Source organism: Spermophilus citellus (assembly GCF_964194105.1).
Source record: "Spermophilus citellus genome assembly, chromosome: 16".
NCBI lineage: Eukaryota > Metazoa > Chordata > Mammalia > Rodentia > Sciuridae > Spermophilus > Spermophilus citellus.
The window spans coordinates 12,795,590-12,823,102 of NC_138196.1; the positions used below are offsets into that span (position 1 = coordinate 12,795,590).

Below are 27,513 nucleotides of genomic sequence, written 5' to 3' on the forward strand. Positions count from 1 at the left end.
CCCCGCCAGTTCTTCTCAAAACCCTGGAGAGGCTTGATTAACTGCATCTGTTATCTCGGTCTATTAAAGACTTCCCCATAGACCCACTCACAGGGCTCAAAACCTCAGCTTCATCTGAGCCTCTGCAGCAGCTTTTTTTGCTAAGATCTCATGGGGACAGAGGGAGGAGCTTCAAGAGCTGCTGTCTCACTCTATGGCTCTTACTGGTCTCTGTCTTTCCACCCCCCTACTCTAGCCTTGATCAGCATCTTCTTACCTCAGTGCTTCTGATTAGTTGTCCTGGATCCTGCCAAACCACCTACTCTCAGGCTGATGTCCCTAAATCAGAATTCCAAGTGCATATCCAGTCTTCCATCAGAGACCCTCCTTTGTGCCACCCTGGTAACTACTTGGCTGAGTAAAATCTTTTCCTTTGAAACTCGGGGTTCTCTAACTTTTCCAAACTTATGTCTTCCCTATCCCTACTTCATTGGCCTACCTGAGGCCCTCACAGAAGGATGCTGCTCCTGCTTATTTTCACTACCCTGGCAGCACCTTGGATATGGATGGATCTTAGTGAATGTTTCCTTTAAATTGACTTGATGTGACAGCCATGACAAGGAGCAAGTCCCCCCTGCCCCCCACTCCCAGTGCTGGGGATAAATGCAGGCAAGCACTCCAAGCTACATCCCCAGCGCCAAGAACAAGATTTTTAAGCAGATCTCTGAGCAAATGGCTGGACCACAACCCTCAAAGCAGGGACCAGGCTGTTTGCAACAGGATGGTAAAGGAGGGCCACAACTACTGCAGGATTCTGCTGAGTGGATTATTTTTCTTTTTTTTTTTTTTTTTCTTCTGAATTTACTGTAATTTCTCCAGCTCAGTGGCCTCCTCCCCTACACCAAGCTTGTCCAAGCACATGGAATTCTACATTTTGGACTTTAACAACTTGCCCTTTTCTCGACTCAAGGCTATTTACCCCTGTTCCTCTTTGGATTGCCATGCCCTGGGCTTTGGCATCTCTCAGAAGTGCTCTACCTTTTTAATCTCAAAGCCAGACATCAAAGATTTGGCCACAGCTTCCAGTTCTTTTTCCATTATTCACTAGGACTGGCTAATGCAGTTCATTTCTTTCTTTGTCCTTCCTACTTCTACCTGTCTTTACCTCTTCCTTAATCAGCCCAGTATCATGGTCAGTCACTTCAGCCTCAGTTTGATTATCATGCTTGATTTCTTTGCTCCGTTGATATCACCTCTACTTCAGGGCTACTGGGGAAATTCTCAGTGCACACCGACGAATGCTACTATAGTTTCTGCCCTTTCTATCAACTCATTTCTAAGGGGAAACCAATGTCACCTTCACTTCTAGGTCCTGTCCTCTTTCATTATGATAACCACGGCCAAGTGTCTGGCATTGCTGACCCCTCTTCCACCCTGACCCACTGAGGGTGGTATGTCAGTACCTGTACACATGATAGTCACTGGACACATGTGGTTACTTAAATGAAAAATAAATAAAAATCACTGCATCTGGCTCACAGAAGCTATTCTTCAGTTACTCAATAACCACATGTGGCTAGAAAGTTATATTAGACAGTGCTGGTCACTCCCAAATTGCTCCTCATCTTTCTGTCTCAATAAATCCCCATTCACAGCATCATCTAAGCCATTTCTTAGGACTTGTCACTGTGGGTGCCTCTCTCCCACATACTCAGTTCTTACATTTGGAATTCAAGGGAGATTGGTTCCAAAGCCCCCATGGATAGCAAAATCTGTAGATTCTCAAGTCCCTTATATAAATGGCCTAGTATTTAAATAAAGCCTGTATACATCCTCCTGCATACTGTAAATTATCTCTGGATTACCTATAATACCTGACACAATGTTAATGCTATGCCGATAGTTGTTGTTCTGTATTGCTTAGGGGAAAATGATCTATATGCACATGTTTGGGACAGATTTAATTTCTTTAAAAAGCTTATGGTGACTGAACATGGAACTTGCAGATATGGAGGGTCAACTGTACTTCTGTTCAGAGAATAAGCCTCAGTAATATTTCTCAACGCCACCTACCTTTCCCCACAAGCCTCCCTCAGCTAGTCTATTACACCAGCACCTGATTACTTAGTCCCCACTTGGCCTTTCTCATCAAGTTTTAATTTACCACCATCTCCAATCTCTGCTCCCAACACTGGGCTTTCTTCAGCCTCCAAACATGCCATATCCTTGCTCACCCCCAGGGCCTTCATTGAAAGCACTCTCTCCCCCTACCAGCTCATTTGCGTAACTTTTAGGGGTGGACATCACATCCTTTCCAAACCCATTGCCTGCATCCCAAGGCAAAGTTATGTGGCCTTTCCATGTGTGCCTGTCATGTCAGTGCCAACTCCATCATGGATCTTGTCACTTCTGACTGTGATGTCCCCACTGTATCCCTGTTACCCATGAGGGGCCAGCATAAAGGTTGGCAATGGCATGGAATCTGATTTATTCCATTGGCCTTTCATTAATAATAATGGTAGTTAATCTTATTGGGTGCTAAAAAAAATGAAATTAGGCCAAATGTCAAGACTTCTTGGCTAAGCCACTTTTAATTAAAGATGGAACTGTGTCATACCTTTTGAAGCAGGGTTTTCCAAACTGATTTGTGACCCATAATGAGCAATAAAATCAATATAGTGGGTCATGACCAACATTTTAAAAGTGTGGACTAGAATGGAAAATATCAGAATGTGTCTTACATATTGAAGGTATTTTTTGATGTAATTTTTGTTCCAGATGCATCTATGCATATGTATGTGCATACTGGGCCGATGTGCAAAACTTATCTTGGGATTATGGTTGCAGAAGTTGAAAAACCTTCTAGGTAATGCCTAGTTGATTATTCCTGGAGCAGATACACAAATGGTGAGACTGATTCAGAGCAGCACAGGATGATCTTAACAGTACCACATTGTACACACCTAATCATTTTGAGTTTTGTCTTCACTCGTCCTATGATTTTCATTAACTTTCATGCATTTCCTTTTCATTTTGTGTTATCAAAATTATTCTGAAAGATATGTTGAGTCCTTAGTATCTACACACAGGGTAGGTTCCCCTTTTTCCTATCAGCCTGGGAGAGAGGACTCTTAAAGGCAAGGCTATGATCATTTACCTAGGGATGATCCAGGACCTTAGAATACAGTGTGTGCTCAATAAATGTTAGTTTGTTGTTGAATGTCTGTAGAATGGTTTCACCATTTTCAGAAGTGAGGGTCTCTTACTTGCTGGTATTATATATCTATCATCATCTTGCCACCCATTCTTGTGGCTAGATAGGTAGGTAGATAAAAAAGAAAATCAGTAGAGCTTTGTAAGTTACTTGAACTTCCCAGAAAAGGCCCAAATGTTTCAGTTTGAATCAGTGCTGAACTTTATCTGGGGTATCTTCTTCATACCTATAAGATTTCTATTTTCCATGCAAAAGAAATAAGACAAAGATGACATTTTACAATGGTGGAGGAGTCTGAGGCCTTGTCTCAGGCATGCCAGAAATGATCATGACACTGGATTATTTGCTATAGACAAGAAAGGGAATGGAGGAGGTCCATATGCTATGTATTTGGCATTGACCAGGGAGAACTTTATATTTTTAATAGATTTAAGAGTGATTTTTTTTCTTCTCCCATATAGGACTTAGTCTCATTATAAAAGCAATATATATTCGAAAATTTACGACAAATTTAGAATATACATATATATAAAATCTTATTACACAGAAGATACTGTTTTGATGTCTCATACTTTGTAGAGTGTGCATCATAGACCTCTTTTTATCCCTTCCATATATCATGTGCCCTTTCTAAGTCTATATATAGTTTTCTTTTCCGAATCTTAAAGGGGAACATGAATCCTACTGGGATTATAAACCAAAACTGGTTTTACTAATTCCCTGCTGTTGGACATTTAGATTGCTGCCAACTTTCCTCTGTTACAAACATTTTTATACACATTTCTCTAGGTCTTTGTGCTAATCCACGACTGAACAGTTGGAATGAGGAATTTATCATTTACTCAGTACATTTCCCCTTCTCCCCTCAGTTGCCATTAAAGTTCATTTAAAAAGACTACTGCCCTATCATCAAGGAAAAAATAATTACCTCGATCTTGTTCTTGACAAAGGGATGTTTATAAAGCAACAGTGTGGTCTAACAAGGGCAGGCACAGCTGGGAGGTGGGTACTAGGCTGACGGGCCTAGCTTCCCCCAGCCATGCATAGTTCTCTGGGTCAATCACAAGCTCTTGTCTTGTTCATTTGTATTGAGGGAGTTAGACTTGATATTTCTTCTATCCAGACAAAATCTTGGAACACAGACCCTATAGCTCCACAGTTGCATTTGCCTCATGACAGAAACCCAAAGTAAATGAACCAAATCGGTTGGGGAGCATTTAAAGGATGCAAAGTTTCCATATGCTAGGTGTTGGGGGGCTTTACTCTCTCCCCTGGCTGGCAGCCCCATGAGTGAAGCATTTCACAAGTTGTTCATAAGCTGTTTAATGAGGGTGCCAATTTGTGACATCAAATCTTTCTCCCCTTTGGTGACATTGCTTTTCCTCCTCATGCCAACTAGAATTCAGGGTGGCATAAAGACAAGTTGGTAGACGTGGAAACTCTGACACCCAGGGATTGCCTAAATTTAAACTGGGAGCAAAAATTTCAGTTTCTTGTTTATTAATAATTAAACATTATAGAACTAAGGACAAACCCAGGAAATGGGGCAATTTCACTGATATTTACTCACCTGGTAATAAGCATCCAATTTGTTACTGAGGGAAGAGAGAGAGAGAATACATACCCAACAAACGGAGGAGGAGAAAAAGAATTCCTAGGGCATAGGACTTGAGTTCAGGGCTGACAGTCCTACATAAAAAGAGATGAAGAGGGAGAAAAACGGTCTTATCACTCCTCCTTAATTACCAAGCCCACAGTCATTTGCTGCTGCTGCCCATCACACCCCTTCTTTAGACAATTACTAATCACGTTTTTTTTATTCCCTGCCTAAATTCTAAAAAATGACTGCAAGAGATAAGTTTAGAAATTGAACAGTGTTTCTTTAATAATGAGCTAATATTATCATTTCCAAGGACTGAATGTATGGTCATAAAGTCTAAAATTAGAGATATTTAACCTTTGTTGAGGGGAGAAGCAACTTGAGTTGATACAAGATACACATGTGGAAAACAACAGAGAAAAAATACTTCTTTATGCTTTACAAACCAGCTAGGACGATGAACACCTTTGTTATTCTATCAGACTAGAATATTTTGATATCCCGGATGGACCATTTGAGAAATAATGCATCTATATCACATCAGTACCTTTTAACTTGGGAAGAACCTTCCAATAATCACCGTCCTGTTTTTTTTTTTTTTTTTTTTTTTTTTTTTTTAAATTGATTCAATCTTTCTGGCTTTGGTTTACCCAGAATAGTCCCTTTGAACAATCTTCTTACACATTTTCTAGAACATTCTCAGTAAAATATTTTAAGGAGATGAATGACAGTTGAGTTTTGGAAGTGATGACTGATTCTAGATAGATAGAGCTACACAACCAATAACACAATCTCTTTTGTGTTCATTCAGTACATGCCTTCTCCCCATGAAGTCAAGGATGATTTGCATCTTGCTCATCACTGTGACCTCAGTCCTAGCTCTGTGTCTAGCACATGGCATGTGCTGGGTGAGTATGTAAGTTGGTGGATGGTTGTCTTCAACTTATGACCTCAGGTAGCCCTACTATGGCTTGGTGGTCATCATCATGACTCTCTATGGGATGGAGGGGGAAGCACATGATTTTGGCTCTTGAAGGATTTGGCTAGGCAGAGTCGTCCAGTGTGGATGGAAGACCCATGCAGTGCAAGGACAGCCTAGTAGCTGGTTTTGTAGAAAATAAAGGTTAGGGACAAAGTTACCAACAGGCCATGCAGTACACAGGATGTTTAACTTGTCTATGGACTGAATGGGTGTCATCCATTCAACAATCCAATAGCATCCATCTAATGACCTACCATTAGGGTTGGGCCTCAGATGTATATGTCTCTGGGTTCTTGGCATGATAGGCCCAAAGTGACTATTAACCAAGAAAAACTACATGTGTGCTATAGACTGACTGTTTTTCCCCAATTCATTCTTTCAAACGTAATCCTCAAGGTTATTGTGGAGTCTTCAAGAGGTGATTAGTCCTGAGGGTGGAAACTTTACAAATGGTATTAATGCCCTTATAGAATAGATATCCCAGAGAGATCCCCTGTCCCTTTTGCCATGTTAGGACACAGAATTTGTCACCTGTGAACTAGGAAGTAGGTCTTTACCAGTTAATCTACTGGTGCCTTGATCTTGAGCTCCCTAGTCCTCCATAACTGTGAGAAATAAGTTTCTATTGTTTATAAACTATCATACTCTCCACGGTGTTTTGTTATAGAAACCTGGGAAAAACAAAGAGATTTTTATAATCTCTTCCCCCATTTCTAATATGTTCAGGGAAAACTAAAAATGTGTGATTGTTGGGGAAATACATACTTTTTTAAATTATAAAGAATATGGTATAGGTAAGTAATCCCAAGGCAGTGGGACATGAATTTCTGGCTGATTAAGGCAGACGGCCATACAGTGTCGATGAGGAGATCAGTGTCTCTCTGGACAGAACGCCTACCCTTTTAAATACGTTACAAAATCCAAGTTCCTCAAGTTCCTCAATGTTATCGGCTCCATGGCTACAGTCTTAGCACGTTCATTTGAAGGTTTAACTTGAAAGACACATAAATAAAGGCAAATTCTCCTTATCAAGAAAACATGATGGTATAATGAGCTAGAATATTTATCACTTGAAATTTGATTTCCTTTTAGCTATCATGTCACTAGGAACAAAGTGAGCAAGGCGCTAAGATCTCTCTTCATATCCTGTTGGGAATCTGGTTCCCATAAGAAATCATTTCTCATGTATTTAGCTATAAAGAAATGGAGGGTTCAGTCTGTTATCGAAAGTTCCAGGCAAGCCCAGGCATGCAGCCTTAGTGTCACAACTTAATGGCTGCTTAACCATACTCTGGTACTTCTATCTGTAAAGGGGGAATGCTAACAATACAATAAAACCAAAGTCCAGGGTTGGCACCAGTATGTGTCAGCTTTCTCCTTGCTCTGGGATGTTATGAGCTCTGTTCTCATGGGTAGGCTTCTGCCTGGCCTAAGAGCAAGCATTTTATTCTGGGCCAGGGTAAAGGCTAAGGCACATCTGGACTGCAGCCCCGACTGCCTGCCTGGAACATCTACAGTGGCAAACTGGACTGGCAAAGTGATGGAATGAAAAACTACCTTGGCCTTTTAACATGCAGGACATGTGCCTCTAAGCATGGAGTTGAGAGGGGACAAGGCCCAGCCCAGGTCCTGGAGGCCATCTGTTGTTGATCTGTTTAAAGGGAATCAGATACTTCCTGCAAAACTCCATGAGCTGTTCATCAAGTTGAAATTTGGAAGTGATTGAGATTTCAACAGACTCTCCCTGTTTGATCAGCAGTCACTACCACCTAGCACCAGAGGCTGGGTTTTTGCAGGAAGTCATGGAGAGACAAGGGACAAGCTACTGCTACTGGAAGTGGTAAGGGTCATTTTTTTCTGCATTGTGTGTGGTGCCTTGTGTGTGTGAATATCACAATATAACATTATGAGAATTTCTAATGAAAAATAAACCACTCATAAGGCAGCCACCCTAAACCCATGCATGAGATCTGATGGGTTTTGCCCATATGCATATTATATATAATCATCTTCCATATAGAGTTTTAAATTCAATGGTTCATTTCATAAACACTTTTCACATTCTTAAGAATTTTCATTATTCCGTCGAGTTGCAGTACCATAATTTAACTCACTATTTCAATTCAGGTATTTCTGCTATTATAGTTAACGTTGTAATAAAAGTTTGTCTGTATTGAGCCTTTTTTTCTTGTAGAGAGGTATTTTCTTGAGATAAATGGTGAAGGATGGAGGTAGGGTTTCTCCATAAAAGGGTCTGAATATTTTTATGGCTTCTAATTCACATTGCCATATTATTTTTTTGAAAGGACTGATGCTTTTCAATGTCACCAGCAATATGTGATTTTACTAGTTTGGCCACAGCCTTGCAAAGCACTGGATATAAATTTTTTTTTTTAAAGAGAGAGTGAGAGAGAGAGAGAGAGAGAGAGAGAGAATTTTTAATATTTATTTTTTAGTTCTCGGCAGACACAACATCTTTGTTGGTATGTGGTGCTGAGGATCGAACCCGGGCCGCACGCATGCCAGGCGAGCGCGCTACCGCTTGAGCCACATCCCCAGCCCTGGATATGAATTTTTAAAATATATTTTTTCAAGCTTAGGAAGTATAAAATGGCAATTTGCTATTGTACCCTTGATGCTTCTGTGGTGAAGGCGATCCCCCACTCACTGTCTTGACAGGGTCACAGTGAGAAAAAGTGTTGGCAAAGCCGCTCTCCCACTGTCTTGACAGGGTCACAGTGAGGATGAATGCTGGCAAAGCCACACTGGTTGGTGGGTAGCCGAAACCATGAGACCCTTTTTTATGTAATTGGGACTTTGCATTTTCATGCTTATGTTTCTCACAGGAGGCATGAGTATGTTAAATGCCAAACAATTAAATTTCAGATGGCTAGAACAGAACAGGTAGTTCATGCCTTGGAAGCTGTTCCACTACCCACCCCTCAGCATATCAAGGACAAAATAAAAGGCTATTCTTCTATCTTAGTACATTGTGGACAAACCTAATAACAGACAACAATCATCCTCTGAAAAACAAACTCTTTGAAAATTAGTACACCTTGACTGAGAAACAAACTCTTTGAGAACTAGTGTACCTTGACTGAGAAACAAATTCTTTTGAGAACTAGTGTACCTTGACTGAGAAACAAAATAAACTCTCTGAGAAAGCAGCTCAACCAGTTTTATGAGAATAAATTTAGGAATTAATTAAAATAGCTTTATAAGACACAGTTTTAGAATAATGTTAAAAATATTATTTAGATTCTTAAGTTTAGAAATTATTAAGTCTTTAGTTATATAGGTTTCTAATATGCTTTAAGGATGATTCATAAACTTTAGGACATTTTAAATATAAGATTTAAAGGGACTTTTTTAGATGGGAATTTTAGATTAAAAATAAAGTGCAGGTGTACTTTAGGTTAATGATTAATTAGGAGACTTAGAGTCTGGTTACGTAGTTTGACATTAGTTAATAAGGAAATAACATCTTGGGAAAAATAGTAAATCTTGGGAAAATCTGAAGGATGTAAATTGGTGACATGTTTTATTGATGAATCTGTACTTTGATGATTGTATGGCTGGGGGTCATATCCTGGAAGAATGTAGATCGGTGTGCTCTCAATCATGGTTAAGGAAATGTCATGTCTTGGCAAAGTTTTAAGTTATATAATCAATGACGTATTGTGAATCTATAATGATGAGAAAAATTGTAATAAAAAGGGGACCCAGAGAAAAGCTGCTTTAGCTCTCTCTCTGAAGATTGCTCAAAGGGAACGATTCCTGTCTCATCATTTCGCCGACGCCACTCTTCCTTCGGGACTCCCTGGACCCCGCCGGGGCCGGCCCCCGGCACTTCTGCAGTCTTAAGGCCTTACTAATGACTTTTTAGGTAACATAAGTACTTTGTATAAATCCTCTTCTATGAAAATTCATAACAAAGACCAAAAAATGTGGTAGGCAGCACAAGATGAATGGAGAAGCCAGGCAAATCAGTTGATGAGGTACATCGACTCAGGGTGCTTCCAAGTATTTCATTCTTACTTTCTTTCCAGCTCTTGGGAAGGCATTGGTTTGCTTATATAGCTGCATCCCAAAAGGTGAGTGTTCAAGTGGCATCTTTTCCTTTGATTCAGGTGGATACTAGGGTTGGGTCAGTTCACTTCTATATTCCACACACAAAGCTTTTCAAATGACAAATTCACTCAGAATATTGCTGAATGAGTCACCTTTGCAGCACTTCGTCTGCTCCCAGGATGGATCCTGAGTGACAGAATTCTGGATGACTTAGTATGGTATAAAAACCTATTTGTACAAGAAAAGTGACTCCTTGCCTGTCATGAGCCCCTTGGCACAATTATCCCTCACATCTTTATGGCATTTGAACACAGATGGTCTTGATGGGTCACACGCTGTTGCAGGAGGAAAGCTGGACCAGTGACCTCACCCCATAACAGATTATAAAACAGTCTAGGGGAAGGTGGCAGGGCAGGGCTGGACATAGGGACTTGTTTAGTCTAATACCATTTTCCATTTACTCCAACACTGCTCTCTGAACAGATCAATGCAGATTCCTTTTCAGGGTCACCTGCAGAAGCTCTTCCTGGGAAGACATGTGGTCTTCTCCATTGTGCCCTGCTGTCACTTCTTACTCTGAGGTCCCTATTGATTGACTGATTGCAATTATTCCTATTGGCCTATATTCCTTGCTGCGGCCCTATCTCATCTGGCTGTGAGACTCATGTACATGAGTCCAAAAGTGTGACACCCTCCAACCCCAAGCGCATGCCAGGTGGAGTGGGGATGGCCCATTAGCTCTCACATCCTCAGGGCTATTTCCACAGCTTACCTGATAAGGATGATGACTGAGGGTGTCTGGGCCATGGCACCAATCATGCTGCAGACGCACATCACACAGAGGAAGGTGAGGAAGGCCTCTTGGCACCCGGGACTGGGGCATTTTCCGGGAACCACGGTCGCATTCTCAGGGGGGATGGTGGTGAGGCACGCACAGCCTGTGAGATTCTGAAAAAGAAAGCATTTAGTGCCTTTTTTTTTAACCTGGGGGTATCTCCAGCTTCCGAATCCAAAGCCATCCATCAGCTAAAGCCGTCATGGCCTAATTATGCAGTCTGTGGCATTCCATTAATTAGGCCTGAATAAAGGAGTCAGCTTTTTGAGGAGGCTGCAAAAACACATGCAAATAAAGGAATACTTATGGGGAGGAGAGTTGATTTTCCTGTCTCCGGTGTTTCATTTCCATTCTCAAGAATCCCTCAATAAGCTGTACCATAGACAAACGTGTTCCCCCCAATACAATTAGAGAGGAAATTGCATTTCCACAATATGATAAAACATTACCAAATTAACATTGCAATTACTTGCCAATTTGTCTTCTCTTTTATGCGGTTATAATTACACTGAAGTGTATTAAAAGAAGTAAATCAGGTAACCCACACATTGCTGCTGGTTCAGTGCCCAGTGTGGCACTTGGAACAAAGGATGTGCGCTGTCATGCACAAGAGGAGGGAGTTGATGGAAAAGTTCTCCGGTGGCTGAGAAAGCAAAGGGGGCTGAGAGATTCCAGGCAGCTTAGAGAGGCTCGTGGGGAGCACAGCAGAAGCCCAATGAGATACATTTATTAATATATGATCAGAGAGAAGAAAGAAAAGCGACCGCATTCCATTTGATCTTCCTGGTGATGCTGGCCCAGCCGCCCTGTTCCCAGCACAGCCCTTGCTCACACTCTCTTGCTCACTCGAGGAATTTCTGATGGCAAAGGGAGGAGCAAGGGCTGCAAGAGGCCAAGCTGAGTGCCAAGCCAATTAAAATTCAATAATAATAGTGCAGAGGCCTTTAATGAATACGGAGTGAAAACAGTCATAAATGATTCATGGATTCCCTTCCCAGGACTGATCGGTCTTCCAAGCACATGACCAGGTAAATCCTCCTGAGGGTCAAACAAACCCTCTCTGGCTTTTATGGTTCTCCTCCTCTGTTCTTCTCCCCTGCACCCATCCTCCTCTCTTTCTAACCCCCTTCTTTCCACAGATAACATGCAGAGAAAGTTTTTATTTTTTTAATCCCATGAAGCTATATGTGATGACTTCGGGGGTACCTGTTCCCACCCGTGTCTGCCTGTGCCCCACATGGGGACTTTTATCTGCAGGGTAGAAATGGGGGAAGACTTTGTGTGCTGGGGCTGCATCCTTTCTCCTAAGTGGTCTACCAGAGCAGGCATCTTGGTGCAGCTGGTTCTATCTACAGACCTGAAGAATTTATGGTGATTCCCAGGTGCTGAAGTCTTGCCCCTCTCCCTCTTTGCCTAGAGACTTCCTAGATATTTTACAAAACCCAGTGCAGATACTACCTCTCTTTGAGAGGTCTCCTCTGGCTGAGCAGCTCCCTCCCCTTCGCATGGGACTTTCTGAGCCCAGCCCTCTTTGTCCATCCCTAAGTATAGAGGCCTTTACCTGCCTCCCAGAGGGAATGAGAACTATGGGACAAGGAACTCCTCAGACAAGTCCCCTGTGCTTTTCAAGATTCTTTCCCCAGCTCAGTGCTGAGAAGTAGTAGAAAAAGCTCAGTAGATAGTTTTAGGATACACATGTTAGAGGAGAGACTTTCAGTTTTTCTCTTAAGATCAAGATAAGGATATCCACTCTCAGCACTCTTACTCAATATGTCCTGGAAATTTGAGCCAGAGCAAGAGAGAAATAAAAAGAATATAAATAGGAAGGGAAAAAGTCAAATTATCCCTGTTTGCTACTGCTATACTTTCTATCCTTAGAAAACTCTAAAGATTCCACCAAAAGACTCAAAATTGGTAAATTTAGCAAACAGTAATATCCAATGTCAACTTTCAAAAACCATTAGCTAGCTAGCCCAGCATGGTAGCACACACCCAGAATCCCAGGGATTTGGGAAGCTGCGGCAGAAGCATTCAACTTCAGGGTCAACCTCTGAAACTTAGAACCTGTCTCTATATTAAAAAAAAAAATAGAAAAGGGATGGGAATGTGTTTCAGTGGTAGAGTCTCCCCCTGGTTCCATCCCCAGTGCCATTAAAAAAAATTCAGGAGTTTTTCTGCTCACCAATAATGAATTTGCTGAGAAAGTAATCAGGAAAGCAATCCCATTCACAGTAGTCTCAAAAAAAAAAAAAAGACCTGTATCTACAATGACAATCATAAGAAACCAAAGACACTATAAGGTGAAAGACCTCCCATGCTCATAGAGTGGAAGAATTAATATTGTTAAAATGGCCTTTCAGGGCTGTGGCTCAGTGGTAGAGCGCTTGCCTTCAAGTGTGAGGCACTGGGTTCCATCTTCAACACCACATAAAAATAAAGATATTGTGTCTACCTACAATTAAAAAATATTTTAAAAACATGGCACTTTACCCCAAGCAATCTATAGATTCAATGCAATTCCCATCAAAATACCAATGATTTTTTATTTTTTTTACAGAATGAGAAAAAAATCCTATGGTTTATGTGGAAGGACAAGACTCTGAATAGCTACAGCAACATGGAACAAAAAGACCAATCCTATAGCCATCACAGCATCTGATTTCAAACCTATAGCAGAGATATGGTAACCAAAACGGCATGGTATCAGCACACAGACCAACAGAACCAAATAGAGTACCCAGAATAAGCCCACGCATCTATAGCCAATTGATTCCTGACCAAGGTGCCAAAAACACAAATCAAAGAAAAGACAGCTTATTAAATGGTGCTGGAAAAACTGGATATCCACATGCGGAGGATTGAAACTGAACCTCTCTCACCCCATTCAAAAAAATCAACTAAAAAAATGGATCTAAGACCTGAAACTTTGAAACTACCTGAAGAAAATGGGGGAAACACTTCAAGATATTGGCAGAGGCAACAATATCCTGAATAGTACTCCAGTAGCTAAGGAAACAAAAGCAAGAATCTATGAAGGTATTAAATGGATTCTATGAAGCAAACAAGCAACAGAATGAAGACACAACTACAGAATGGGAGAAAATCTTTGCCAGTTATTCATCTGACAGAAGATGGATATTGAGAATCTATAAAAGAACTCCAAAAACTTAACATCAAAGGAACAAGTAATGCAATCAGAAATGGGCAAAAGATCTAAACAGACACTTCTCAAAAGAAATACAAATGGCCAATAAATTTATGAGAAAATGCTTTATATCAGTAGCCATGAAACTGCAAATCAAAAATACACTGAGGCTCTGTTTCATTCCTCACCCTAGTCTATATATATATATATATATATATATATATATATATATAATCTTTGCTGGCAAAGATGTAGAGAGAGAAAGAAATCCTTAGACACTGTTGGTAGGGACATAAATTAATATGGCCACTATGGAAAACAGTATGAAGGGTCCTCAAAAAATGAAAAGTAGAATTACCCTATGATCCATCTATACCATTTTTGGATATGCACAGTAAGGAAGTGAAGTCAGCATACAAAAGAGACAACAGCATACCCATGTTTATCGCAAGCATTATTCACAACAGCTAGGACATGGAATCAGCCCATCAACAGGTAACTGGATTAAAAAAACAACAGGTGAATGCATATATACTCATTGAAATATTACTCAGCCATAAAGAAAAATGGAAGCATGTTACTTGGAGTGAAGGGGATGGAACCAGAGGAAGAAATAAGTGAAATAAGCCAGACACTGAATGACAAATACACATGCTTTCATATGTGGACGCTTAAAAAACAAAACCAAAGATGACCTCAAGGTAGAAGAGGACCTTTTAGAGAAGGGAAGGAAAGGGGGGCAGGGGGAGGGGAGGGCAAAAGACAGTAGAAGGGAGGGTGAATGTGATCCATGTAGTATGTATGTCAAGTCACAGTGAAACTTGTTAATTTGTGTATGTATTAAAAATAATTTTAAAAGAACATATCTGAATGAATTTCCCTCTGCCTTTATCAGGAAGCAAGTATAACTTAAAATGCTACCCCTCCCCCTCCCCAGGGGTAAGAACTAGAACCTGTCTCCACCAATGGCACAGCCAGGCTTTCCCAGCTGTTAAGACACATGGCTGCACTTTCTCGTCCGCCCTGCTCTCAGCTTACTCCAACTGGCTTCTGTCCCTACACACATGAATCTGACCATGCTAAGTTCCCCAGTGGGCTCTGTATCCTGGGACCCCGCCACCCATTCCACCCTCCCTGGAGCTCCACTCTCTTGTCTCCCAACCCTTCAACTTTTCCATTCTTCATCCATCCATCCTTGCTGGCACCTTCTCCCCTTCCCCATCCTAAACTGCTGGAGCAGCTCAGAGCCCTGGTCTGGCTTTTCTCCCTTCCCACCCCGCGCCCTTTCCCTGGCTGTCCTTTACCTGCTGTGCCATCTTTACCTGCTCAGGACTCCTGTGAACATAAACTGCAGCCCAGATCCCTCCTAGGCCATTGGATATGTCCCTTCCTGACACTTGAGCATGAGGAGGTGTCGGGCTGGGTCTGTACTGTGCGTGTGGCACCACTCTCCCATGTAAGGCTGGGTACTATTCCCCACAGTTTCCTTTCCCACTTGAGGAGAGCTGGACAGGAGAGGGGAACAAGGCAAGATTTAGAAGGTAGGAGCTGCAGATCAGAAGATGCCACCCCAGGATATGCCTCTTTTAGCATAAAAGGATCATTTTGAACTGATTTTTGAGAAAAAATGTAAACATAGAAGAAGCTCTGACAACAGAAAAATGACTACTTTAGGAAAGAAATCCATCCCTTGATAGCCAAGAAAGATTGGTTTCCAGACCCCCTGCAGATACCAAAACATGAGGTTATATAAAACCTCTATATGTCCTCCCATATACTTTAAATAATCTCTAGGAAACTTATAATACCTAATACAACATAAATGCTTTAAAGAACATGTTTTTAGTACATGTTTAGTACCAACACAGTATTTTCTCCAAATATGTTCTGTGGTTGGTTGAAGCTACTAATAGGGATGGAACTAGATGACACGAGGTCCTACTTTATAAAGGAGATCTTGTGTTTTGTTTTTTCTGTTTTTAAATAAAGTTGGCCTTGAACTCCTGAGCTCAAGTGATTCTTCTGCCTCGGCCTCCCGAGCAGCTGGGATGTAGGCATACACCATTGTAGTGGCTTCAAAATCTCTGTCTACTGGGGCATCTCCTCTGTACCAGGAAGAGAAAGATGACAAAGTCATCAGACTCTTCCATGGAGAAGGCATCAACCCACACCTGCAAAAACAAAACTTCCCTCACTGACCACTGGCTCTTCCTGGCCACCTCCCCATAACTGGCCTTCCCCATAGGTTTGTTTTAGTGGACAATGGAACTAAAGCCAAAATTCAAAGCCACGTCTTTGAGATTCATTCATTTCCTGGATACCCAACCATAACCACGAGGTATATGTAAATCTGTTCTTTTCTTGTTAAATCTGCCTTTGTCACACACATCTGTCTTGGCTGAGAAATTTGAAGGCTGGAGAGAGAGGATCATTTTATCTCCTCTACAAAGTGAAACAGAGGCTACTACTCTGCAAAGGCTGTGGGGTCAGGCACAGGGCTGAAGGTCCCAGTCTCTCCTGGCATGCCCTGCAGTGTACCAGCAGTCTCCATGCTCACCTCAAGCAAGCTGGTTCCCAAGATCTCTCCTGAGCAGCCCTTTCCAGGCCTGCTGAGTAGCCACATGGTTACAGCTTCCTGGGCTTTTTCACAAGCTCCAATTTGCCCACCTCTGCTAATTCATCTCACTTCTTCCAGACCCTAATCCCCCAACATTCTCCAGGTTCACATAAGCTCTAATTCCTTATTAAACCCTATCTTTTCATAGCATATGTGGATATTAGTTTCTTGGCCGAACTCTAGCAGATACACATACCCCAGTCACAAATCTCTTCCCACCCAGCAATCAGAGGCTACTGCAGCAACCAGGAGGGTTTGAACGAGGGCAGTATGTGAGGCATGCTTAGAATATGATAAATGACAGGAACTGATTATGTTCTGAGAACACCATGGGCTCAGATGGTTAGGTATGCACAGGGAGCAGGCCCCTCTGGGCAGCTATAGTTTTGTTTGACCAAGTACTCAGGAGCTGGTTCTGACTCAGCCTCTCAGGAGTGCTAAGGAATATGATGTGGGTGCTGGAACTCAGTGATCAAGCCCAAACTCTGAACAAACCATGTGACTGGTGAGCTCTGCTTGGCTTAACAAGTAATGAGTAATTGGTACCTCCATACAGTCTAATTTGGTCCCATTACTAGGCTATGGCTCAATAACATCACATTTACCCCCAAAGGGGAAACTGCCTGATCCAAGAAGTGGAAAACCCCTTCTGAAATGGATCCACTCTGGATTTAATCCAGGATCATGCCCCTAATGGAATTAGATAAATGAGATGTCTTTATCTCTTGAGTATGGCTGGCACAATGATTGCACAGCCCTGTCTAGATGAGCTAAATGTAGCATTTAGCTGATGTCCCATGAATGGAGTGAGGAAACAGCAGGGTTAAGCTGCCATGGGTTTGTAGCCAAGACCAAGGAGAGCAGAGCTGGGGAGGGGGTCTAAGCAAATCTGAGCAAGAACAGTGCTATGGTCTGTGTCCAATGCATGATTGTGTCCTTCTAAAATTTGTGTTGAAACCTAATCACCAAGGTGATGGAAGCTGGGAGTGAGGCTTGTGGGAGGTGATCAGGTCACAGGGGCAGAGCCCTCATGAATGGGATTTGTGCTCTTATAAAAGAAACCTGGAGAAGTGGCTTTCCCCTTCCACCATGTGATGCAGTGAGAAGAACCAGGAAATGCGCCCACACTACATGTTCAGTCTGACAACGCCTGGATCTTGGACTTCCCAGCCTCCAGAACTGGGAGAAATAAGTTCCTATTGTTTGAAAGCCCCCCTTGCCCTAGTTTATAGTATTTTATAGCAGCCTGGATAGATAAAGATAGGAAAAACCCAAAATCAACTACAGAAACGAGGCATCAGTTGGGTTAATTCCAGAAGAGAAGTTAGAGAACAGCTTATGACCAGTGAAGACGTCTGCTGGTCAGTGTCAGACAAGAATATCTAAGAATCCAAAATGCTCCAAACTCTGAAATTTTTTGAGGGCTGATATGATGTCACAAGTGGAAAATTCCATACTTAACCTCAGGTGATGGGTTGCAGTCAAAACATGGGTGCACGGCAGTATATTTAGCATCCCTTCCAGCCCTCTGCAGCTAAGATGTGTCTTTTTTGTTATGTATATTTTATTCATATCTCATTATGCATATAAAAATATTCCAAAATCTGAAAAAAAAATCCTAAATCCGAAATTTCCAAAAAAGGGCTTTCAAATAAGGGATACTTAACCTGTGATGGGAATTGTCTACTTGGTGTGTTGATGGGTCATTGAATGGGGGACAAAGTTGGAAGGGAGAGTCATTTTCTCCTTCTTATACATTTTTGAAATTTTGAAACATGTAAATGCTTTATTAAAAAATTAAGGGGCTGGGGTTGTGGCTCAGCAATAGAGTACTTGCCTAGAACATTTGAGGTCCCGGGTACGATCCTCAGCACCACATAAAAATAAAATAAACAAAATAAAGTTATTGTGTCCAACTACAACTAAAAAATAAATATTAAAAAAATAAAAATTCTGTAACACTAAAAAATGAAATCCATGAAAGAACAGCACGCCACTTAAAACTGTACTCATGTTCCACATCCAGTCATTAATGTAAATTGTGAAATGGCTCTATTCACATGCAATGATGGGGATAAATAATTACAAGACAGCTAGAGACCATAAATATAGAAAAATTATTCTCTCGAATATTGGATTTGTTTTCTATTGATGAAAGAAATTTGTAAGCACATTATTTTGACAGCTCATATTATAAGAACAAGATACATACCAGCAGTGTTTCAAAAACACTGACAAATAAAGTTGTTTTAGTTTTGTTCCCCCACATTCAATACTGATGGATCAATTCCTAGTAACGGTGCACATAAAATGAACTGCTGGGTTGCAAGCATCCTTTTCTAAGGGGATGGTAGGGTGGGGATGGATGCTATTTGTAACAGTGTGCGGTGAAAACCTGAAAGGTCAGGGGTCACCCTCAATGTTCTGGAGCACTGTCTTTGTCCTCCTGTACAGCACTGAGTTACCAGGAAGAAGAGATGATTTCTACTAAATGCCAGGCTTGGTCCTGGCGTCCAGGAGGGGAGCCCGCCACAGCAGTGCTGTTTCTTGACTGGAAGATCTTTGCTCTTTTGTATACTTGCCAACCTAATCTCTGAGTGGCAAAGGAGTGGTGACATCACCCCAACAGAGTGGGGTATCTTCCTGAGAACGATGTTATGCTCCTATGTGTTATTTCTGGATTCTTTCATGATTCACGGAAGCTCCTCAGACTTTCCCCTGGCATTTGTTACTGTCGTTGTAGCTTGGAATGCATCACCTCATTGGCCCAGCCCAAGATGGCATTTCTAGGCAAAGACCTCAGATACCGTCACAAAGAACATGAGTGACTGCCCACTTGAGGCAGAGAGGATACTGAAAAACCACAAGAAGTACATTCTCTTCTTCCTTTGTAGGTCACTGGCTGCAGTATCATGGCCAGGGAGAAAAATTCTGAGATAAAAGTAAGACTTCAGTTCACCTTTCACTCCTAACCTATAGCCCACGAGCAGGAGCACATCCTGTCAGAGCTTAAGGATCTGCTGCCAGAGGGGCAGGGGGAAGGGACCCTGAGGGGCAGAAAGGCTCACTCTCTCCAGCCACCTCAGAGCACAGAAAGGTGAAGGGCTGGACTGTGGCTCAGAATGAACAGTGGGCTCCACCACTATTTCTCCCGACTTCAAATTCCACCTATACCATGAGGTTCAAACCTCCATGTCCCCGTTGATCCACAATCCATGTGGCAATGTCCTTAGAGGCCTGGACACCAGGAAAGTCCCTGCTTACTCTTTATGAGGAAGGCCTGGTCCTGGGGAAAATGTCCATTCCCTCCTTTGTGGGTCCACCTCATCCAAACCAATTTCTACCCTAACAGACAGAACCCCACAAGTTCACTATCTAGCTAGTATCTTCTCTATGTCAATGTGACCACCTGTCCTTCAATGGTACTTTTTAAAAACAAAAAAGCCTTTCTTTATTGGAAAAATAATGCATGATCAATTTTAGAGAATTCTGACACATAGAACATCTGAAATGAAAAAGAAATTTAGTTTCTAACCAGAGGTAGCCATCTATAAGCAGTTGGCTATGTACCTGTCCAATGTTTCTTCAATGCAAAGATAGACGTATATTTAGATTTTTCTTTTTCCTTACTGAAAGATTTTTCTTCCACGCTCTATGCACTGTTTTATACTGTGTTATTTTACCATAGCTATATTGTAAAGCCAGGCTGAGTGTCACTTTTGGGTGCCCCTTGAATGTAACTCCATGAATGTGTTATACCTCGTTTTATCATCAACATGGGCTCCTTACGTTATTTACCTCTACAGCTATGCTTCCCAGGACAGGGCCTGCAGTGCATCAGGTATCCTGAGAGGGTGTGACTTCAGAGTATTCACAAAGCCCTTCTGAAATGTTGCACACACTTAAGTCAGTTCTGGACACATGGGGCCAGGCTATGTGAGAGGGTTTCATAAGCCCTAAGCCTTTGGGGCTAGACTGGAAACATTATAAATAAGAAACGTGGTTGGGAGGTAGGGGCAGCTGGTGATGCAGACTGCAGCTAAGTGTACAGCACATGTCTTGCCCAAGGGATCAGTCACTTCTCAGCTCCTCCAACCGCTGCCCTACGTGGGCAAAGGACCCATTGGCTATCTTCCAACTTTCTCAGAGGCACCATAAGTCCAGAACCACAGATCTTTAGGGCAGATATGAAGTACATGCCCCTTGTACTGTGACAGGTGGGCATGGTTGACTCTCCAGACCGGGTTCTGTTGTAGGCTAACACAATGAGAAGGAAAAGAAGACTGAAGGATGATTATTCAGGGGTAGCTCAGGGCTCCACCTGTTTCTAGAAAGATAAGAATTTCAGAACTTGTCTCATTCCTACTTTTAGAGCAGTAACTTAAAGAGGGGATGATCATGCTCCTCAGAGACACCCAGCAATATCTTGAGACATCTGTGAATGTCAGAAGAACTTGGAAGTCTTCAGGGGAGCATCTGGAAGGTAGAGTTCAGGGATGCTGCCAAAGATCCTATAGTGAGTTCATAGGGCAGCCTCCCATGGCAAAGAACGATCAGACCCCAAATGTCAATAATACCAAGGTTGAGCAACTGTGGATTAGAACAGTGGTTTCCAAGCTGGGTTACAAGTCTAAAATACTGGGGAGGGCTGGAAAAAAGTACTGATGCTAGGGTCTTCTTCCAATACAAGGAACGCAGAATCTCTGAGCAGAGCCTCCCATTTTAAAAGCTCCCATAAGAATCTAACACGTAGCCAGAACTGACACCTGCAATATAGAATGGTGAGTCCCCTGTGTTCTGGCAGAGTGGAGTCATCCTCCTCCCTGCACAGGACCTAGTTGGCACTTTGCTAAAACAAGCACTCAATAAATATTTGTTGACTGGCTGGGGGATGGATTAGTCATCTATCATTAGTACCCTACAAACTGCTGTGCTGAACTCCTATTGACTTTCCACATTCTATTGGTGGCTGATATAAGCTTTTTTTTAAAGTCAATTATTCAGTACATCAAAAGGATACAACTCCCAGCAGTCAGTCAGCAGCGAACTAACACGCTTTCTGTTGGAATAATTACTTCTGAAAATGAAAGGTATGGAAACAATCTGGACAATATATTCATGCCAAAGGAAGCTTGCAAAATTAACTTGCAATCTTTTTGTCACCCTTCCTGGTCATATGCAATGAGCAGAATTAGAAATCGTATATTAAATGTGGTCCTGGAAACTTTTCATTGCTATCACTCAAGAGGATATGAAAGAAGTAAATTAAAACCAACAACAACAACAAAAAAATCTTAACCAAGGTAGGAAGGGAAAACTAATATAAAGAAAATGCTAATGCTGACCAGATTTCCCGATAATCAGAATTATTTGATTGACCTATTCACATCTAATCTAGTTATGGGAAATTCTTTTTTTTTTCTTTCTTTTTTTTATTGGTTGTTCAAAACATTACATAGTTCTTGATATATCATACTTCACACTTTGATTCAAGTGGGTTATGAACTCCCATTTTTACCCCGTATACAGATTGCAGAATCACATCAGTTACACTTCCACTGATTTACATATTGACATACTCATGTCTGTTGTATTCTGCTGCCTTTCCTATCCTCTATTATCCCCCCTCCCCTCCCCTCCCCTCTTCTCTCTCTACCCCCTCTACTGTAATTCATTTCTCCCCCTTGTATTATTTTTCCCTTTCCCCTCACTTCCTCTTGTATGTAATTTTGTATAACCCTGAGGGTCTCCTTCCTTTTCCAAGCAATTTCCCTTCTCTCTCCCTTTCCCTCCCACCTCTCATCCCTGTTTAATGTTAGTCATCTTCTCATGTTCTTCTTCCCTACTCTGTTCTTAGTTACTCTCCTTATATCAAAGAAGACATTTGGCATTTGTTTTTTAGGGATTGGCTAGCTTCACTTAGCATAATCTGCTCTAATGCCATCCATTTCCCTCCAAATTCTATAATTTTGTCATTTTTTAATGCAGAGTAATACTCCATTGTGTATAAATGCCACATTTTTTTAAATCTATTTGTCTATTGAAGGGCATCTAGGTTGCTTCCACAGTCTTGCTATTGTGAATTGTGCTGCTATGAACATCGATGTAGCAGTGTCCCTGTATCATGCTCTTCTTAGGTCTTTAATATCTAGAATCAACAAATGGGACTTGCTCAAACTAAAAAGTTTTTTTCTCAGCAAAAGAAACAATAAGAGAGGTAAATAGGGAGCCTACATCATGGGAACAAATCTTTACTCCTCACACTTCAGATAGAGCCCTTAATATCCAGAGTATATAAAGAACTCAAAAAATTAGACAATAAGATAACAAATAATCCAATCAACAAATGGGCCAAGGACCTAAACAGACACTTCTCAGAGGAGGACATACAATCAATCAACAAGTACATGAAAAAATGCTCACCATCTCTAGCAATCAGAGAAATGCAAATCAAAACCACCCTAAGATATCATCTCACTCCAGTAAGATTGGCAGCCATTATGAAGTCAAACAACAACAACAAGTGCTGGCGAGGATGTGGGGAAAAGGGTACACTTGTACATTGTTGGTGGGACTGCAAATTGGTGCAGCCAATTTGGAAAGCAGTATGGAGATTTCTTGGAAAGCTGGGAATGGAACCACCATTTGACCCAGCTATTCCCCTTATGGGAAATTCTTAACAAGTCTTGATGGAAGCTATAAGGTGGGAAGAAATGAGAAAGGATAAAGCTGTTAGTCTGGACACTGGTACCATCCAATCCACCTGCCTTCGGGCTGTGTACAGTGTTGTTGTCACCTGTCACCTCTCTCAGGTCAGCATGGGGCTCCAGCTGGACAGTTAGGAAGTCTGAGACCTTGGTCCAGAGGGCTGCTGGTACTAGGAATGCAAGGGTCCACAACAGAGTCCCCATTCTTGGAGCTTAGTGAGGGATACATTGCAGCAAATCAGCCTGTAGGACAGGTGGGGTAGGAGCCTTGCAAGGTGAGAACAGGTATAGGGACAGTCAGCAGCAAGAGCACCAACACAGACTTGGAAAAGATGATGAGGTAGGAGGTGTCCTGGCAGAGGACAAGCCCCAGTGAATAAAACAGGGCCCAGACAGGGAGGATTCCTGTGGGTGTAAGGAATAGCACATGCAAAGATCCTGGGGGAAAGGGAGAGCGTGGTGTGTGTGGGGGGCTTGAAGCAGTTCCACTTAGCAAGTGCTTCTTTAAAAGGCAGAAGGGAGGTTAAGCCTGAAAGAGTAGCCAGGGCCAGGTGGAGGCTGACTGCCCTGATTGTGGACAGCATGTATGAAGAGGTTGTTTTAAGGAAGAATAAAGAAGAGGATCCTAAAAGGGGGGAGTCCCAGAATGCAGAGAAAGACACCAGGTGTGGCATGGAGAAAACTGTATTCTACCACTTTCTAGTGTGTGATCTTGGTGGGTGACTGGCCTCATATATAGGAAGAAACTAAAAAAGGAGTCAGACTTCCCAAGGTGGGAATGAATGAAATCACATAGACAGGATGGAGGGCTGGGGACAAGGACTAATGAAATCTAGGGGAGTGTGGCTGGGTCCACCCCCGGAAAAGTGGAGACCTCCTAGGGGACAGTGAGAGAACCAATGTGGAAAGGGCCAAGGGGTATGGGAGACCAGGAAGCCTTTCTCTTACAGAGGAGTCTCCTTAAGAGCTCAGAAACCAAGAAAGAAAAAGGAGGGGAGGGAGGGGGAGAAGATAAGAGCTAATGTACCAGGAATATAATCTACCACTTTGGGCATTTTTTCAAAATACTGCAGCTGAGATTTAAAAGATTCAAATTGCTTTTTGCTCATTTTTGGATGTCATCCTGAGATTCCTTTGACTCTGGGCCAAGCTGCCATGGGCCATGAGTGACACATGAAAGGCCCTGTTACCTGGCCTGGAACAGTCTGCCTATGAAGCCAGCCACTATGGAAAGTTTTATGATTGTGATTATTTTTAAGGCAAGACTATGGCAAGGACCCCTTTCCAGGAGAAACATAGCTCTGTGTCCCCCAAATCCCTCATCCACCCGTTGGAAGCCAAGGCATGTAGAGATGTGTCTCCATGAGGGGGAAAGGGTGCCCTGACTGCCACCCCAGCCCGGGGACCTGGTATTTTCCTCACCTTGCAATTGCCTAGAAACCAGCTCCCTGCCTTGCACAGCAGACAGTGGGAGGCCTCCAAAAACGTGAATGAAAGGCAAGTGTCTGGGGAATAAATGACATGTCCAGAGGTGAGCAGAGGAGCCTGCCATCTCCTAATTGCATTCCACAGCTCTGCTGTTTCAGCAGCTGGAAGCAGCCATGGTCCCGGTGAGGCTTTTACTCAATAATCCTCTTGTCCATGCAAGATCAGGGCAAACACAACTTTTAAGACGATTTTTGGTGAGTGCGGTCCCTGAAATAAAGACTTGTTTGGTCTCAGGCTACACTGAGTCGATTTAATTCTTTAAAAAGGACAATAACTGATGCTGATTTATAATAGAACTCTTTGGATATTAAAATGTTAATGAAATTGTTGCTATGAAAAATAATAGCTTGTGTTTTTACTTTAACCATTCTCAAGGCCCTGATCCTTTTTTAATACTTATTTCCAGTCATATAAAGAAAATGCTTTGTCATCTAATTTAAAAATCAGTTCCTCCCCCGACCCCCGCAGCCCCCACCCCATGGTGATTTATTTTCTCTATAGAAAATGTTAATAGCTGGCCAGGAATCTAAATGTTAAAAGCAAGGAAGAAACAGAATCTTTGAAAATGAAAATAAATGATCCATTTTTCTTCTTTGGGAGAGATTTCTGCTCTTGGAAGACACAGGATGTGGGAGGGGGAGGGAAGGAGTGATTTCAGCTCCGAGTTCTGCAAAAGCAGCCACTTGGCCTTCGTGTTTTCCTCACCACCTGTGCATTGTATAGGCATTTCCAATGCACACCTGGGTGATGATGGCCCTTCTCAAGGAACCTAAAGATCAGAGACAATGGCACTTCTAGTATATCACTGCAGAAGAGCCTCCAGGAAAGAACAGGTGCCACAAGATGAGAACTCCAAAGAGAAAAGGGGCTGTCTCTAAAGAGGGGGATTTGAATAGGGTATTGAGGGGCAAGTAGGAGTTGTCCAACTAGAGGAGAAGTACAAAAAATGTTGTATGGAGAAAGCCGAGTATCACAAACAGAAGGGAAGTGCAGAATCCCTTCGGGGAGACACATAAGAACCAGGCTCAGTGCCCAGCCCTGACAGAATAGAGCACTTTGAAAACTCATCTGCAGGCTGAGAAAAATCCTTCCAGCCACAGTGTATAAGACAGAGCAGAGGAGGCCATCCTGGGAGTCCACGCGGTCCAAGCAAGACATGTGAAGGGCCTGCACCCGGACAGCATGTGGGTACAGAAGGGCAGATGCCAGAGACATCTGGAAGATGGGATCAACACGACTGTGTGGCCAGTCACATAGCATATCGTGTTTTAGTGCAGTGAATGTGGAAGTCTTCAGGCTGACAGCCAACTGTTAGATTCACACTGAGAAGGAAAAAGAAAAAAAGAAAAACTGGTGGGAAGACAGAAAAGGTACGAAACATCTAATCGGGAAGAAAAAGGCAAAAGAAACTTAAGTGGAGAAGAGGTTGAACTAAAGTCAGGTCTGGAAGAGGTTTTCCCTGACAAATGTTTTTCGGGTCTTTCTTTACATACTTCTGGTGATGGAGAGCTCACTACATCTGCAGACAGCCTATTTCACTGACTCCCTTTGCCAGGGCCGCAAGCCACAGTTTCTTCTTCTGGCTTTGAAATGCACGGCTTGCTTTGAAGTCTTACTCTCAGGTGCTCTGTGAAGCGTCTTGGAAACCCACTTGAGTTAGCAAGAAGGTCTGAGAGCTGGTTTCTCTTCTCATCCTTCTGATGGAGGATCCTTCACTACAGCAGGGCAGAGGCTCAGAAAAAGCCACAGTAAAGGAGAACAGCATATGTGGAACACCTGCTCCCATCCCTGATCTCGGATAGGAAGCTCCTCTGGCTCTCTGAGCCCCTGCCCTCTCCCCTCCATCAGGAGCTCTCCCTTACCGTGCTGTTGCAGCCCGCAAAGCAGGCCGACAGGTAGGTGATGCCGTCTGCCCCACACACTGGAGTGAAGGAGTCGGTTTGGCATTCGCAGTTCTTATTGCAGGGTGAATAGGGGTCCAGGGCAGAGCCACAAGCTGAGCTGCAAGAGAGAGGACAAATGGCACCCATTCACAACAAGTCGATTTGTGACAGGATGCCCCCACTGACAGGGTCTGCCCACTGCTGTGTGAGTCACTCTTGCTTATGGAAGTTTCCCCTGGCATCTGCATCCTCTTCCTCTTCCCATCTAGCCCTTCTTGTCCTGCAAGGACCAGCCCAGAACCACTGTTGAGAGCTACACAGGGTGCAGGATGGGCATCTGGCTGGGTGGCAGCAGAGTCCAGCTCCAGCTCCTCTCAGGAAGCCAGGAGGAGAAAATCATTCCCATCACATGTGCCCATGGGCTGGTGGCAGCTGGGGCTCAGCTCAGGGCTACACCGTCCACAATATACCTCTCCTGATTACAGCAGCCTTAGCTCACCCCCTTCCCAGAACAATAATGATGTCTGCACAGCTAGACATTTAACTTCTTTTAGCCCTTTGGGTTGGTCCTCATCTCTGTTTTGTTCTTCCCCAGCAGAAAGGAAGTCTCCACCAACACTGCTACAACTAGACTGGCTTCAAAAATTATTGTCTGTCTGCTGGACAGAATATCCCAGGGAAAATAACACTAAGATATTTTAATTTTCCTTTGTTTCATTAATGGCACAGTTATCCAGAGCAAGTACTCTGAAGAAAGAGAAAAAAGGGAGAGCGGGTTGCGTCTTTTCAGACCCTTAAGAGAGGAAGTGTCTTTTCTTCAGCCCCATTACTTTCAGTTCTGTCCCAAGGCTCAGAGCACATCAGAACACTGAAGATGATGGTGGTGCTATTTGAGTTTTTGTGTCATGCTCTGCTGAAGGTGTCCCATGTATGATTTCACTTATTCTCAGTGTAACCCCCACAGGCTTTAGAGAGAAGGAAACTGAGGC

At 42.6% G+C, this 27,513-nt stretch overlaps 1 protein-coding gene across 1 annotated transcript in view; it reads right to left on the minus strand.

The window, feature by feature from the left end:
• The window catches only part of LOC308635118 (solute carrier organic anion transporter family member 3A1-like), a 301,014-nt gene that overhangs the window by 15,267 nt on the left and 258,234 nt on the right, over positions 1-27,513 (minus strand). Inside the window, 3 exon segments of the mRNA XM_081269364.1 lie at positions 4,818-4,882; positions 10,622-10,797; positions 26,504-26,642. Of these exon segments, the coding sequence (XP_081125490.1) occupies positions 4,818-4,882; positions 10,622-10,797; positions 26,504-26,642 (380 nt within the window).